Genomic DNA, 17,688 nt, shown 5'->3' with positions numbered 1-17,688 from the left:
ACACGCGTTCAGCCGCTGGCCTGGATCTTACCTCTCCTGCTGATCTCTGGGGGTGGGAAAACTCTGACACACGCCCCGTGACATCTGTGCGAACGGTGACTCTCTAGGGGACCTTCAGTTTTGGCCGGTGATCTGGATCAGCCTTTAATTTGGGCTTTTATTTGAGAGCCGCCGGAGCCCCTCGCGCGGTGGTGGTGGTGAAATCCCGAAGTTGGCAGCACAATAAAGCAAGCCCTGCAGACTCCGTGTGGTCCCCGGGAGCTGAAGAGCGCTGAACACAGGTTTCAAACAACTGGAGCTGCCTTTGGGATCGGGTGCGTTGATATCACCATTCTTCAGACTGAGGCCTGTTTTTTGGTTTTTTTTAATATTTAAATAGAGACTTAGCTGAGAAGACAGTATATTTAAAAAAAAATGATCAAGGATGGACACTCTTGCATCAAAGCGTTGCTTTTTACTCAATCACTGTAGAAGACTACTGTGTAAAATAGTGGGTAAGGCTTGAAGAAAAGCCTTTTTTATACATATTGCAGTTGTTTTTTTTATATGAGAAAATTGAACAAATAACTATAAAACTGCAAGAAAAAGAAATTAACCTCTTCCTTATTAATTTTATGGTATTTCATGCCAAACGGGCTACAGTTTTTACTGCCAGAGGCTGAAGAAGTGACACTTTACTGAAAAGTGCGAGGCTTGGTGTACCTGAGATAATCAGGAGCACCTGAAATCGTGTTTTTGCGTGAACAAGAGGGAAGATGCACATTCAAGTCTTCAGTTAATTACAGGTTCTGGTGTTTAGCAATGGAAAGCCCACAGATGAACTTCCCTCTAGGTCTGGTTTCAGACCAAAAAAGGAATGGGATCCAGGAAGACGGGAGTCCTCCGTTAAAAAAGGCAATGACGGAAATGCATGTCAATAGCAAAGTACGAGTTGTAATTAATAAATTGCCAACAATAAAGAAGGAAAACTTGGACGAGTATGAAGAAACTCCTGTGGAAGCTGACGGGGAAACCGCCAAGCCAAGCAGTGCTTCGCTATCTGAGCCTTTGAATTTAAATCCAGGTTTGAAGCACACCTTGGCACAGTTCCACCTGAGCAGCCAGAGCTCGCTGGGAGGACCGGCAGCTTTCTCGGCTCGTTATTCCCAGGAAAGCATGTCACCCACTGTCTTCTTGCCTCTCCCATCGCCACAGGTACTTTCTGGTCCGCTGCTCATTCCTCCCGACAGCTCCACGGAACTCACCCAGACTGTGCTGGAGGGGGAATCTATCTCTTGTTTTAAAGTCGGAGGTGAAAAAAGGCTTTGCCTGCCTCAAGTGTTGAACTCAGTTCTCCGAGACTTTTCCTTGCAACAGATCAACACGGTGTGTGACGAGCTGTATATCTACTGCTCACGGTGCACTTCTGACCAGCTTCACATTCTGAAGGTTTTGGGAATTCTTCCGTTTAACGCTCCGTCCTGTGGGCTAATTACCTTGACTGATGCTCAGAGACTCTGCAATGCTCTACTACGTCCTCGCACTTTTCCGCAAAACGGCGGCTTTCTCCCTGGTAAGAACACCTTGGCCCAACTGAAAGAGACTGGCAGTGCCTTTGAAGTAGAGCATGAATGCCTGGGCAAGTGCCAGGGGTTGTTTGCACCTCAGTTCTACTTGGCCCCAGATGACCCATGTATCCAGTGCTTGGAGTGCTACGGGATGTTCTCACCCCAGACGTTTGTGATGCACTCACACAGATCCCCGGACAAGAGGACCTGCCACTGGGGGTTTGAGTCGGCCAAGTGGCACTGCTACCTGCATATTAACCAAAAATACCTGGGAACGTCGGAGGAGCGGGAACTCAAACACCTCTTGGAGGAAATGAAGGAGAAATTTAGCGAGAAAAATCAGAAAAGAACTCGATCCAAAGTAAGTTCATCTACTCTTGTAAAACTCCCAAATCTCCTTCTGCTCACACGTAAATACTTGTTCTGGAAGCGCGTCGCTTGCCTTTTGTAAAGGGGAGTGCTTGTCAAGTCAAGCCTCAGCTGAATTTGTGAGAGAGCTGCACCATGGAAATACGTTTCTCATTAAAAGGTGTGGTCATTTCTCTCCCGTTTGCACTGTAAGTAACTTCCTTTGAGCTGGTTTGGCCTTGTGGGTTCTTATTCTTTTCTAAAGTACGCAGTCTCTGGAAGAATCAGAGCTGTTGTGGAAATTTTCATTCTCCCATTTGACCTTTGAGTATGTTTTATGCAGTGTGTGTTGCAGCAGCTGAGCAAAGCAGAGACGAGCTTGAAAATCAAGTATTACAAATGAATTCTTCAATTGTTGTTTTTGTTTCAGCCCATACACGTGGGGTGTGTGGTGACCTGGCTTGCTAACCAGCCACCTCATGACTTTGCATGTAGCGTAGTGCTGCATTCGTAAGTTGCTGTTTAGAATCCCAAAGTCTTTTTGTTCAGCAGTGCCTTTCTGCTTAAACCAGTTGTATAGAGAAATATGGCAAAAATAGAGGGGGTTTTAAGCAGCCCAAGCAATGAGTCGTAGGCCGGTATCTTGACAATGGTTAATAATAGATGTATTTTTTTCTAAAATACTGCTGCAAGTCTGTGCTCTGGTTCAAAAATACAGAGCTTATTTTTTCCCTTGGAGAGCTTGTACTTTAATAAGACAAGCATCAGATCAGTAGTGATGATTATAGATGTTCCCATTCCTAGAATGTAGAGGTTTTGGGGTATAATTTAAACTTAACCAATTTTTAAGCGGTTTCTGCCCCAATTTCCTTTTAAGTGTATTTGGCATTAATATCTCTCTTTGATGGCTACTGGTTTGGTTATATATCCGTTTTGCCTGCTTGATGTTTTGTGGTGGATTTCAGAACAGCAGCAGCAGCAGCCCAGATGGTTGAGCCCAAAAAGGGATGCTCTAACTTGACACCTTTCAGCATAAACTTCTGCAAAGTTAGTATTGCAGAAAGGCTTACGGTAGTAACAGGCATTTTTACAGCTGTGCCAGCCTACAATTAAGGGATTTTGGCAGAAAATTTCCACAAAAGTCTGCAGTGTGGCAGGCTTCCATGTGGTGAAGTAGTGGAAGATACAGGTAAGTTGATAGCAACGAGACTTTCCATCTGATAAAGGCATGTCAGTCTTTATCCTTGCAGTGCCAGTGTAGGTGAGAGGCTGTAGTGTGGTGGAAGTAGCAATGGAAAATAGTATTCCATGTTCATATCTGTAATACTGCTTCCCTTTTCACAGCCACAGATTTCAGACCTTTCAGTTTCATGGGTACGGACGAAAAAAACCCCTACCTGAAATGAGCAGTAACAGTCATTTGAACTGGGCTGGTTGGTGCAAACGAAATACAAAAACTTTCTAGAGTCTTCTGTTGCAGACCTGTGTAGTTCTTTCTTACAGAACAGCATGTGAAATCAGAGAGAGACTGAAAACTTGAACAAAGATAAAATGGTGGGGGAGGGTTTTTTGTTGGTTGGTTTGGTTGGGTTTTTTTTGGCTCATGGATATTCTTCAAGATCAGAAGAGTTTAAGAGGGGAGTGTTGGAGCACAGGTTCTGTTTCTTTGTCCTGGGGAGACTTGGGCTGCTTCAGATGGAAACTTGGGCTGCTTCGCTTGCCTTTCCCTCATTTCTGTGGTGTGAGAGAGGTATTAGGTACACATGTTGACATTCTATTTTCTTACACTCCTAGGGAAATGTATTTGCAGGATGTTTCATTTGCTATTCTGTTACCTTACAACCTTTGCTGAGTCAGTCCTCAGAAGTGCTGATGCACCTTGAGGTTATCTTGAAGGGCCCAGGAAGAACGGTTGCCCTTGGCTAGCTCTTTGTCCATCCAGTATTAGTAAATTATTAATTAAATCCCACACCCCTCAGAGCATCCTAGTTCCTGTGCCTTGCCTTTCCCCCTATCATTTCACTGAGTTCACTCACTTCACCCTGCAAGTACTCTTCTGCCCTCAGTGTGTTAAGAGCAGACAATGCAGGCTCTCACCTGCTGGGCTCACAAGGTCAATTCCTTTCTGTTCTTTGTGCTAGTAAGAAAGCTGCAAGCTGTATATTTGATCGCCACCAGGTTTCTAATTTTCTGTTGAGTTCCAGGCTGCAGTGTAGCATCCTCCTGCTCTTTGTGGGAGAGCTGTCACCAAGTCTGTGCTGATCTGTGTGCTACCAGGTCCTCATTCCCTTTGACTTTGTGGCACTACAGCTGGCTTGCTTCTCAAACCAGTTCCTGGGGTTGGTCAGCATGTGGAGAATTAACATTTCTTCTGAGTAATTTTATAAATCCCATCTCTGCTAAAACCACTGGCTTAGTGATGAGGCTGAAACCACTACTTACCTGTATGTATTTTTTTCCTTTAAAAATAGCTTTGTACAACTAGTTTTAGAAGAAAAATAAGACATTTCTAATATAACCCTTTTGAATGGTCTAGGTAGGAGTAATTAAGTTAATTTTAAGTTGACTTGGATATATTGCATTTAAATAATAGTTTAAGAGCATCTAAACTAAAGACATGGTTAGATAATTAAATATACATGGTTAGATAATTAAATATATTGAGGTTAGATATTTTATCAGTATTTTATTAACCTGGATGATGAGGAGGGAATCTTGTTAGAAAGACTTCGTGTTTATTTATGATTATCTTTCATTTTATTTCCTAAGTAAAAATGGGGTTGCATGTTATGCAGTTCATTTGCAAAACGCACGCTAATGAGTAGATGATTCTGGTTTTATTTCAGTTGAAATTGGTGAGAATGTAAAAATCTGACTGGATAACTTGAAAATACAGATCACCTGATACATACTTACTTATGCAAATATATACATTTGTTAATATGTGAGTCCTATAACATGGATTAGAAGTGATTCAGAAGTTAAAATTAGATTACTGTGTACTAGCTGTAATGTAAGTAGAAGACCATATGTCCATTATTTAAGTTATTAGAATGATCTGAATAAGTAGAATGAACTTGATAAATGTCAGGATAAGGCCATTTTTCTAGAGGTTATTTGCTGTATCTCATATATTTGTTTAAAGGCTTGATTATGAATTTACTCTTTTAGAGCTTAGCTTCCTTGTGTCCTTCCTCCTTTCTATCTGTGTTGGAACTGTGAGGAACTGCAGGGGTGGAGTTAAATTTCAGTTTCGTTGCTAGAGCTGCATTTAGTGAACTGGAAGTTTTGATCTGAGTGTTGTCAGTGGGATTTGGTCTCTGTCATGGTCAAGTGGTGTTTGATTCTGGAGGCCTTGGTGCAAGCCACACGTGTGTAGTTGGGTACTGCCCTGACTACCAGAGACAAAGTTCTGTGACAATTGATTTCAGGGTGTGTAAATATAGTTTTTTTGTTTGTTTGTGTTTTTGTTTTGTTTTAATAAACTGGGCAATCTTTCAAAGATACTGAGTCTGGTTGGCATGGTGTTAACTTTCTTAATAGCAGTCTGCATGGTGCTGTGCTTTGGATCTGTGGCTAAAACAGCACTGGTAACACACCAATGTTGTGGCTGCTGCTGAACAAGGCTTGAGCAGTTTCAGTGCTGGAGCCCTGCAGCAAATAGGCTGGGAACAGAGATGCTCTGTGCTTTGTAATGTCACACTCAGCAAGAAAAACTAGGGGAGGAGGAGAAGAAAAAGGGGGTTTTGGCATCCAAGGTGGATGTTGTTCGGTGACCCAGCTGGGCATCAGTCTGCCTGTGGGAGGTGGTCAGCAGTATCTTTTGCTTCACTTGATTTTTTTTCTCTTCCCTTCACCTATTAAACTGTTCTATCTCGACCTAGGAGCTTTCTTACTTTTGTCCCCATCCCCTGGGGGTTGTGGCGAGGGAGTGGCTGTGTGGGTGCTTGGCTGCTGGCTGGGGTCACCCAACCACACCTTACCCAAAAACCTGCTTCCCAAGGCTGTTCTAATACAGTGAAATTAAGAACCAATTTATTAGCTATGAATTTTTTTAAATATATGAGGAGACAACTTTCACTTGTAATTAATAGTCACTTTGCAGTGGAGCACCAAGTATCACCAGTAACTTTGACTAAAACATTTATTGAGACAAACAGAATAAGAATTACTGTCCAAATACAAAATGCACAGGATGTTTTTAAGATTACATACTCTGGTGCACCTCCATTAATTTCATTTGTTACTGCAACTGGAACAGTTGTTGTGTTACTGCAGCAGCTTTGCTCACTTCTGTAATAAAAATTCATGACAACTCAAGAAAGTTCTGTCTCTGGAACACTAGTAATTGTTCTATTGTATTCACAGGTTTTATTTTGTAATAAGGTATCTGGTAGTCACTCACTATGATGTGGATACTCTTGCAAAAGGTTCCTGCAACCTTTTGGGAATCCTAGTTCCTGCTTTCTGTTACTCCTCAACATTTTTAGCATGCCTTGGCAGAGTTATGGAAACTCTGCAGAGCTTTTGTACAGGTTTGTAAAGAGAGTTTCTTTTAATTATGTTGCTACTTTGCCCATAATGGGAAATGAGAGATTCAAGAAATTTCTGTGGCTTGCTTCACCCTGCATCTCTGACAAAGGTACTCCATTTCCCAGTATCCAAGTTTCTCTAGTCTATATGTATTTATTAATGATGTAAATGCCATTTATGAAAATGTAAAGAACATGTACCTGCCTTCCAGTTACCAATTTATTTTCTTTTCTTTAGGCAGATTCACAGCAGAGTCTGGAATTATCACAGTGGTATCCAGTTATAAAGCAAGAAGCAGAAACTGATCCTCAGCCACCCTCCTTTTTCCATCCCAGGTAACTAAATTTCCTGTTATAAGCCCTGCATGTATAAGTATTTAAATACTTTTAGCTATTTAAAGATAATTCAAGCTGAAAAAAAAAAATAAAAAAATTGCAACCTGAAATAATTGCAACCCTAACTTTTTATGTGTTTTCTTAGTGTAAATATTAATTAACTGCTTATGAGCAGTTTTTGATACAGGACTGAAGCTGTGCCATAAGCGTATTCTTTGGTTGGCAATACAAATGAAATGTGTTACAATTTCCCTTTTCAGAGTAGAAATGAGAGAAGGTAATTTTTAATCTTTCATATTACGCTTTAATGAATACGTGTGGAAAGCTGCATAGGGCCTCTTTACTATGAATGCAACCTGATTTCCTTTCCAAAAAGACTTGGAAAAGGTGTTGGAAGGCTTTCTTCCACACTGGTACAACACTGCAGCTGAACTGTCAGTTGGTTTTGGAAACACAGTGTGAAGTTTGTCATCTGCTTCAACGAGGGAAAGAGTTTTTCTTGAGGTACTCTTAACCCTCATCCCCGTGCGCTTTTCAGACTCTTTTGGCTAGCAGCAAAGCAGCACACAGACATCAAAGTAGTCCCCAGACAAACACAGGAATGGTGAAACTTCTGTGATGGTCCCTCAGTTTGCTGTTTGTGTCGGTGCCTTCCTTCAGAACTCGGAGAAAGGAGAGTGTTTGAGACAGCAATTTTGACTCATGACACAATTATGACACTGATTATCTTGACACTGGCCTCAACACGTCTGGCAGTCTTTTCACTCTGTGCTAGACAAAAGCTGGGAGGCTAAGTTAGGGAAGTACAGAGGGATCTTCCCAGGAGTCCAGGGGCTGTGAAAATCCAGATGGATTGATCAGTGTATGTGAGAAGGAAGACCCAGCACTCTGAGTACACAGCTTTGCTATGTCAGAAGTGACATGCTCATTCCCACTGCACTGATCACTTCCCCTATCCTCCATTACTAATATAAGGATTATGAAAATGCTGGTGAGTCTGGATTCAGTGGCATTCTGATTTCACTCTTTGCATTTCAATGGAGACTTGATGTCATTTTCTATATGATCTTTTTAATCAGCCATGTTTGAAAAATCCTCTTGTTCGATAGCCTCAAGACCTTATCTAGATAATCTACTCAGGAAAGATTAAGTGGGTCATTAGGATTTCCTTTTGCATAAGAGAAGTTTAAAAAGGACATGCTTATTTTTTTGTTGAAAATGTTGCAGTTTGAAATCATGTTAAGTTAGACTTCCCAATCATGAATTTTTGTGCCTCACCTTTCACTCTTAATTTTACCATTATTCTGTTTCAGTTACTACCTTTATATGTGTGATAAAGTGGTTGCCCCAAATGTATCTCTTGCATCACAATATAAGGATGTTGCAAAACCAACAGTCAAAACTTCAGAAGTAATTAAATCCCCACCTGGACAGTCAGAGAAGAAGGTCAGTAGTGGAAAGCACAAAAAAGCAGCCTCCTATCCAGAGCTTTCTCTTGAAGAACAGGAAAAAATTGACTTGAAAAGTGGAGTGGAGCAGCATAAACACTTAGGTAAGTAGTGAAAATTATGATGAAGTCCTTTCAATGTTTATATCATAACTTTGGAAAGCTCAGCACCAAGCTAGTATTTTGTGATCTCACTTCGGTTTTCAAAAAAATCTTTTGATGTTTTTAATAGACTTCAATTTTCTTTGCTTTTTTTTTTTTCCCTCTGGATGTTTAATTTTCTGTGATTATTTGACTGTGTTCTTCTTTCTTCTGTAGATCCACCTGTGCCAACTCGTTCTGCAAGAGGTGGAAAATCTGAACGTGCTTCTTCCAAAATCACTAGAGACTCTAGCCGTGTTGAAGTAGGCAATGATGTGAGAACCTTATCCCCCACTCTGATGAAAGACATCAGTTGTGAAGATGACAAGGGAAGGATCATGGAAGAAGTCATGAAAACCTACATCAGACAGCAAGAAAAACTGAATACTATTTTGCGGAGGAAGCAGCAACTTCAAATGGTACAGTGCCAGTCTGGTTTTGAGGGTAAAGCTTGTAGATAAGTTTTAAAAAAATAAGACTTTAAAAAAACCCAAAATCCTAGTGGAAAAAGAAATTAGGCACCTTTGTTGTTTTCTGATAATACACTTCTTTCATTTTCAAAGTATTTTTTGGTAAACCAGAGCTGCTGCCTTCTGAGGTTCACTGCTGGAAGTTGTGAACCTGGTTCTGGAAGCTCCATGTACCTGGAAGTATAAGTAATTTCTGCATGTTGAAATACTTGCTACGGGATTCCAGGCTACCAGTGATAAGTAGACAAATACTGTTACTAGGCTATTGTTATCAGTAGATAAATGTGCTCTCTTTGTGCTCATTGTTCTTAGATATATATTAAATTTTTTTTTACTTTTCTGGTCTTAGAACCAAGGTAAATCTGACCCTGATTTTTCTTTGCAGGAAGTGGAAATGTTAAGCAACTCTAAAGCTATGAAGGAATTAACTGAAGAGCAGCAGAATTTACAAAAGGAACTTGAATTTTTGCAAACAGAACATGCTCTCAGAATGGAGGAATTTTATTTTGAGCAGAGAGACTTGGAGAAGAAACTGGACCAAGTGATGAAGCAGAAGTGTAGCTGTGACTCCAATCTAGAGAAAGACAAAGAAGCTGAATATGCAGCACAGGTGAGAAGGATATTTAGTGTATCAGGAAATGGTGAAGCTGTTGCTCAGCCACCCTAAGGTTTCATCCTTTCTGTGTGTTCTGACACCAAAGGACATTACAGTGACAGCAATATTTATTTCCCTGTAGCTTGATTGAAACTGAGATAAAATGCAGCTTACAGAAACACTTCACCTGCCAAGTGTTAGTTACAGAAATAAGCTAGTCATCTTTTTCTTCCTTTTATGTTGAAACAATACAAATCCAAACCTCTCAACTACCTTTTTGTTGGTCTAATAACAAATCTGGCTGTTTTCTCTGTTCCTTGGTGGTAGAATTTTCTGCAGTATATGAGGAGTAGGCTGAGGATAGACCTCATTGCCCTCTACAACTAACTGAAAGGAGGTTGTGGTGCGGTGGGTTTTGGGCTCTTCTCCCTAGTGACCAGCGATAGGACAAGAGGAAATGGGGTCCAGTTGTGTCAGGGAAGGTTCAGATGGGTTATTAGGAAATGTTTCTTCACAGAAGGAGTGGTGAGGCATTGGAACAGGCTGCCTAGGGAGGTGGTGGAGACACTGTCCCTGGAGACATTCAAAAAACGGGTTGACGTGGTGTTTCAAGAGATGGTTTAGTGGTTGGGGGTTGTAGGGCGGATGGTTGGACTTGATGACCTTGAAGATCTTTCCCAACCTTGGTGATTCTGTGATTCCATGAGCCACCTTGCACCAAAACATTTGGTCAAGGATTCCGTTGGAAATGAAAAGATTTTTGTCTTCCATCCCTGCCTCTTGAGTTCTGTGTCAAAACCTATGGAGATTTTTTTTTGTCTGTCTTTTTAACTTTCAGTATTGCTTTCTTCATGTTAGATGTTATTTATGTTATTCCAGTGGGGCAAATCCAGTTAATGTCAAAGGGAGCCTTGGAATGCCCTTTTTCAAAGCCACTTATGCTTACTATTAAATGTGTATTGATGTATTTGGTACTGTGACACAAAAAAACTAGTCTTCACGGTTTTTTTTAAAGTAAACAAAATCTGAAACTTAAGCTCAGTGAGGCTTTGTGGTCATTTGATCATAGCTGTGTGTATTTCCTGTTCTCACTGCCTCCGTCTGAGAAACAGGCAGTACTTGAGAGACAGGTTTTGGTATTTTTGGGGAGTAGGGCAGAGACTAACATTGTAAATCCTTCTCTGTAGTTTCATGACATCCCACTCCATAGATTCCTAACCTTTGCTGCCAGAAATAATCCTCTGACTAAGGCCTGATTTACTAAACATCTGGTACAAGCCCTATTATAGCAAGTAACAACATGTTCTAATTTATGAAGATAATCATGTGTAGCATGTTTTATGTGGCTGGTGTAACTTATTTCTTTAGAGGGTAAAACCCATAGGTTGTTCCCCAAGGAGGCTGGTTGGTTGTTTCATTTGAACTTAGACTTTGAAAGCTTAAATATGTTCCTTGCACAAAAGCTTACTGTGTTATTACCTGTGTGGTAGAGCTATTTGGAACTTGTAATTTGAAACTTTTTCTCTGTTTATCATGTCTAAAATACATTTTGGACCCTGGGTTCCAAGCAGTTGTCAGAAGTACCTGAGTTAACCAAGTAACTTTCCCAAACTGTGTATATAGCATTTAAAAAAAGCCTTAGTGCAGTGTCTTCATGAAGCAGTTGCTGCCCTTTCTGAGAACTGTGGACTGGGAGGAACCCTCTTTGTACGTGAAACAAAATTAATAATATGGGATTTGGAACTTGCTTAATGCCTGTTGTTCTTTCTAGGCCTGCCTGAAGATGCACCAAGTGCCTTCTTCCCCTTTTTGACTTCTTTATCGAATTGTCTAGTTTAGTTGTTGCTTCACCCTGTCAGTCACAATAGGGCAGGATAACCAGTACTGAAGCCTTTCTTTAGATATGGAAATCAAAACTCAACCAGAGATGTGCTCATGGAGGACATGCTGTAACTTGCAGGCAGTGGGCACTGTTGTACTGCACCAGTTCACTTCATGGCAGTCGTGGGCTCAGAAGACTTGCATTAATTTGCAAGCCAAATACTGGTGTCTAAGAACCCTTTAAATATTTCTAAGAACCATTTCAATATTTCTTAGTATACTTAAGTGGAGCTGAAGGTCCACTGAATGTGGTGTTTCTCCAAAACCACCAAAATGGTGTGGACACGTTTATATTTCAACAACCACATAAATGCCCAGGCAGTTATATTCAAGACCTTCTGAATCTCATTTCTCATTGTTCTGTTTCATTTATGCTAAAGGGTATCAGAAAACAGTGTTGGTGGTTTTCTTTGTTCTAGAAATGCATCCAGGCTTTGAAATAGAGAAGTTATATTTTGTCAGGTAAGAGAAATCAACCAGGGAAATGAAAAAGTGCTATTTATTCTGGTATTTGTGAGGTGTTTGATGCAGACATCATCAGACATCTTCCTAACAGATCATATGTTTTATTGGCAAGGTCTAGTCTGACATTTCATATAGTTAAAATTTATGTGTGTTTGAAAATTAGACTTTCCCATTTTTTTTGTTACAGTGTGACATTTATGCAATTTCACATCGATGTCATTTGCTTATGGTGTAGTAGGTAACTGCATAATTCTTGGTAACTAGAAGGTGAGCTGATAAATACTGGTGAATAGAAATATTTTTATCTGATGCATATGGTGGTCGTCAGTGTTGTCTTGAAATGAATAGTTAATGGTTACAAGTAAGTTTGCTAAAATTTGCCTCTTTCTCTTATTTACAGCTAGCAGAATTGAGGCAGAGGCTGGATCATGCAGAGGCAGATAGACAAGAGCTTCAAGATGAACTGAGACAAGAACGAGAGGCAAGGGAAAAGCTGGAGATGATGATAAAGGAATTGAAGCTACAGATCTTGAAATCTTCAAAAAATGGGAAAGGAAAATAGAAATTGGAAGTGGAAGCATGACTGTGTCCTTCAAACAGGGTGTTTTGGATTTGAATGAATTGCGAGCAGTTTCTGTGTGATAAAAAAGTATTCTCTACAGATTTCTATTTCCCAGGCAAGGCCAGATGAAGATACATATAAATAAGTAGAGATAGGTAGGTATACGTTTTTAGATTTCCCTAACCAGTGAAAATCTGGATTTATTTTTACCAGTGTTTTTCTCAAACAACGGAAAATACGAAACTCTTGATTTAGAGTGACCAGTTTCTGTCTATTTCTAATCCAGTCTTGAGGACTCCAAAACTTTTAACATTGTCTGATAAAAATATATGTGATCTTAATTTTGCTATCAATTGCACATGCAGTTATAGAAGTATATTAAAAACATTCTGATTTCTTCAAGGTGAAAAACAGTTTGAGTTTCAGTGAGAATTATGTCTTGTTGAACTGGGGAAAGGCAGCTTTTCATCCATAAGGTAATACCCAAAATTGCCACTATGATTGATGTTTGGTCATCAAAAGTGATTTACCAGTGTGAAATTTTCCCATAATTTCATTGTGTGAAGTCAAGCCGATCTTTTCAATATTGTCTATTTAACAGCTCATCATCAATCTGAAGAGTTTTAGAGCCAGCATTTGCTTGCCATGCTGGAGAAAAAAAACATGAGGGTTTTTCTGTAAATTAAAAAATTTACAATTGCAATGAAATCCTTGGATATAAAAAATCACATCTTTTGTTCTATATAGTAGGTGTGAAAGAAACATTAATAAAAGGCTTAAAGGTGGAGCTTTTCCTAGAAACTAAGAAAGCTTGATTTAACTGGTTTTCAGGTAGTAATGCTTTGAAGAAAGTATTTATTAAAGAATATGTATTAGTACCCTAAGCCTCCACACTTGGAGCTTCTGGCCAACTTGTGGATTTTTCCTTCATTACATAGAAAAGGCCTTAACTGACATGGTGACAATAGCTTAAAAAGTGAAATTCTGAGATATGGCACTTTGAAAACCACTTTGATAGTCTCTGTGTTTGAATGGCGTGGTAATGTTACCATGAATTAAGAAATACAGCATGTTTGTTAAGCTACAACATTTGAAAATGTGTTATTGTACAGAATTACTGTTTTATGTATATATAATGTTTGAGTACTTCAGCAGTCTGGTTCCTAGTGGATTAAACGCATGACTAAAAAGTTGGATGAAGAAATACTTTTTTTGCACTTCTCTCCAGAAAGTCTGATTCAGCTGACAGATGTTAGCTGGTTTTGTCAGTGACTAGGAATATTTTGGTAGTTCTAGTATTTCACTACGTAACTTTAACCTGTGCTTTAGCTTCTGTTTTTTGAGGTGCTTAAGTTTGCTATTCTCTTAGTAATTCAGTTAATTCTGGATTAAACCACCAGTAGAAGCCTACATTGATTTTTAATTTTTTTTTTCCTGAACTAGTAAAAATGAAAACTTATGAGTTCTTTTTTTTTAATCTTTTAGTGATATAACAGGACTGAATATCACAGAGAAAGATAAAATTGCACATATCTTTAAATTGAATGGTAAATGAGGTGGTAAATTAAATGTCATGGAGTCACAGGATGATTCTTTTATGGCTGTATCTGGTTTTGGTTTTGGATTTTTTGGTCATATTTACACTGACAATTAAAGCAGTTTAGATGATAAAACGTAAAAAAATACAAAATTTCCATCACCAAATTATTGCTTTAAAGAAAAAAGAGAAGAAAAAAGCCTCTCTTTGCAGCATAGCACTGGTTTGGAAGGAAAGGTGTTGAAAATTAATGGTTCTGGTTGTGTATGCACCACTTGCTTTAAAAAACCTGAGTGTTTTATTGTAACAACCACCAAAAACATGGCTGTAGGGAGAGTAGGCAGGAATATTGGAAGAAGTGAGCTCAAAGGAGTCCAAGCTGCTTGGCAGAACCTACATAAGATTAGCTAGGTGGGCAGGCTAGAAAACACCAGTATGGGATACTGAAAAGTTGCACTGGGGAATTATCAAAGGAACAAAAAAGACCATTTCTAGTTGTTTTTCAGCATCAGTGTTTGGAACCAGACTTGCTGGATGGGCAGTGTAGGTAAGGCCATACAGACTCACTTAATACAGCTGCAGTAACTCATTTACCACAGGATTTATAGCTTAGCCATTGAATGTATGGGATCCTCATGGGATTATTGTATTAGAATCCTGTATATTCCATTCTCATTTGGGTCTTGTCTGTATGATGTGACTTCTGCTCAGATTCCCCCTTTTGCTGCTGGTTGGTCTCCAGCAGTGGCAGTGGAGCAGCAGAGTAGCCCGAGTTCCTCTGCCTCAGCCAGCACTTCAGCCATCCCTCAACCAGCTCCTAACTGCCTTGTGCTGCAGACTAATGAAATGCTGGTGGCCATAGTCTGAACTGATATTTTCATTGTCACAAGAACTCAAGCAGCTCTATGAAGTTTTAGGTAAGGCCTCCTGATTGTTTTAAAACATCTGGCTAAAAATGAAGCTAACGGAGCATTTATTAAAATTACTTTAAAAGGAGCTTTGTAAATATTCCATTTAGTTAATCTAAAGTTAGGATGCATTTTAAATTACTTGTAATCCTCTTAAGGTTATTAAATATTACTTTCAGGCTATTTACATAACATAAATAATTTTCATATGTGTAGACTTAATTTTATACTGATTTTAAGTAATAATGTATACATAAATGTGCCATAGATTTTGTGTGTTCACAGTCTTTGAAAGATAGTTTTTTAGTGAATTGTACATAATACTGTATAAGTTCTAGAGCAAATCTATGTTGACCTTTTTTCACTACCTTATGCTAGTTATATTGAATGGTCAATTTTACAGCCTAATATAGGAATTTGGAATGCACACTTGAGGGCCCTCACTTAAGTGCACACTTAACAGTAGAAACTAATTCTGTCCTTAGGTCCTCTTAGTCACAGCATGCTCATTTTATGTATTATTATTTGTTTTGTCTTCAGTTATTGCTTGCTGATCTTTCAGGCAGGAAATAGTTTTCCCAGATAGTTGTGACATGAAGCCTGTCAGAAAAAAAACATTCTAAAATTGTCCGTAGTTTTGGAAGTTGCATTATCAGACCTGGACCAAGATCAGAGCTGCCTAGTGCACCTTTTGGAACAAAGTAAGTAGGTATCAAAGTGAATATCTAGTTTGCTCATATACTTTTTTAAAAAAGAAGTTTCACATGCTTTGTGTAATGTAATCAACAAGAAAATATAAGAGGCTAGAGAGTAAAACTCTCCTAATTTTGGCAGTCTGAAAGCACCCTTGTTCACAATGTAGCCATGTATCCCTAGACAAAAGAGATTTTTATCTAAATCTCCAAGCTTACCTGAATTTGTGTTCTAGTTTTTGTAAAGCTTATTTGGTTTGAGTATTTAGATAAATGTAGTTATGTTTCACATTTTTTCCTATATTTATTATATTGATAGCTTAGTTGTGAAATCATTTGTATATAGTAAAGGCATAATGCAATTAGTGAAGTAGGAGAAATTGAGTGGGAGCATAAAGCTTCTGGTGGCCTGAAAAAATAAGGTTTGGCCCCTATTTTAGAAGTCACAACATTTTATTCATACGTTTTTGTTTTATATTGGGGGAGGGGATAGGTGGAATGTGTTATGAATTTTTGGAAGACTTCCCTAGCATTAGTTGTGAAGTTGGCCTTGAAATGCTGTCATGGTCAGCTTCCTAGAATTCACTTGTTTGTAGAGTATATATTTTGATTGTCAGTAAATATAAGTTTGTATTTTTTTCTGCACTTAATTCATGCAATTAATCCACACAGCAGAGTTTTCTGTAACATGGTGGAAGTTGACAGAAGACTTAATTACACTTACCTGTTAATCTGTTCTTGCAATATTTCAGTAATTTTATTTAAGCTGTCAATAGTAAGTAGCAGAAAGCTGCAAATGCAATTTTCTTTTTGCTCATTACGTGTGTAGTGTGAGTATCCTCAGTTTTCATTTCAGAAAGCTTGTAGAATTTTCTATTTGTTGCATATTTCTATTTAAAAAAAGACATCCAGTTTTTTAGCTCTTGTGAAAGCAGTTATTGCTGACAAATTGCACGACGATTTTATGTGTGTCTCCATTACTTAGAAAATGGTTTCTTTCAGGGTTAGTGGTTCAGTTGGAAAATGCTTGAAAAATGAGTTTTAAGCACTTCATCAAGCGCAGCAAACAAATGGTGTAAAATTTTGCTATTTGATAATTGATTAAATGTCACAACATCCATTTTTTTTTTTTCTTCAAATATAGATACCTCACTTAAAGGAAAGCACAGCTGTACTGTATTTAAACTAAACCTAGAAAATAATAAAAAGTTGGTCTAAAATATGTTGTTGCCATTATGTTGCTTTCTGTGATTGACAAAAATCTGTTTTTGCATTTTCATACTCACTCTCAAAAGTATTTATTGATGTTGACATGCCAGTATGATTATCTCCGGTTACAGAAAGTAGCTGCAAAACAAGAGAGTCTGTGTTAGCTCAAGGCAACAGGTTGAATGACTATTCTGATACAGCAGTAAGAACCTGTGAAAACGACCAGTGCATTCAACAATTTTTAATATTTGCCAATGATGTACAGTCTTATTGTTAGAGTTGCTGTGGTTGCATTACATGACACACAAAACTGTCCTCTACCTCACGTGAGATTTAACAGATATTTTATATGGTTTTAGTAAACAAGAGGCATCTATCTGGTCACTTAGTTTACAAATTTTGAATTATATTTATTGAAACATGACATACTGTGCTCTTAGCTTATACCTCAATTGTATTTTGTGCTGTTATCCATTTTCATGCCTTGTAAATACCTGTATAGATCGTGGATTCAAAAACAAATAAAGAACTGCAACGTCAGAACACTTGTCTTTGTAGTGTTTTTGAATACTGAATTCTAAACTTGACTTTTTGGAAGGCATTTAGAAACAGACCTTATATAATGAGGACAGAGCCTGCCTTGCTTTTATTACAGTAAGGTAAAACCTGTTTGCACTGAGACTTGTTAGAAGAACTCCCACTGCTCTTAATAGCTGCCCCCCACTGACAGTCCATTTTCTAAAGCTCTTCCAGCTCCATAAAGATATTATTGACACTAAGATTTCTATGTATCTTGAGATGAAGTGTTTGTATGTGTAAATGAAACCACTTGAGTATTTGGCATGTTCTCTGGTGCACAACTTTAGTTACTAGCTGACAACTCAGCTGTGTTTGAGGTGTTCACACCTCTCTTAGCAGCTTAGTGAGGAGCAGCATAAACACGTCATGGAGTAAAAAGATGAGATTTCTGAAAAGGAAAATCAGAAACGAGAATTGTACTTTAGTTGCTGATGGAAAA

General features: G+C 38.6%; 1 protein-coding gene across 1 annotated transcript; it reads left to right on the top strand.

Moving 5' to 3' along the window:
- Nucleotides 1-9: 9 nt before the first annotated feature.
- SKIL (SKI like proto-oncogene) lies at nt 10-16,683 on the top strand. The gene is made up of 6 exons (XM_051626231.1): nt 10-1,908; nt 6,666-6,763; nt 8,077-8,315; nt 8,529-8,770; nt 9,207-9,431; nt 12,163-16,683. Exons 1-6 carry the CDS (start codon nt 802-804, stop codon nt 12,322-12,324), a joined length of 2,073 nt encoding a protein of 690 aa, XP_051482191.1. The 5' UTR covers nt 10-801; the 3' UTR covers nt 12,325-16,683.
- Nucleotides 16,684-17,688: the final 1,005 nt, after the last annotated feature.

Source organism: Apus apus, chromosome 8 (genome assembly GCF_020740795.1).
Source record: "Apus apus isolate bApuApu2 chromosome 8, bApuApu2.pri.cur, whole genome shotgun sequence".
Classification (NCBI taxonomy): Eukaryota; Metazoa; Chordata; class Aves; order Apodiformes; family Apodidae; genus Apus; species Apus apus.
This window is presented reverse-complemented; position numbering and strand designations above follow the sequence as displayed.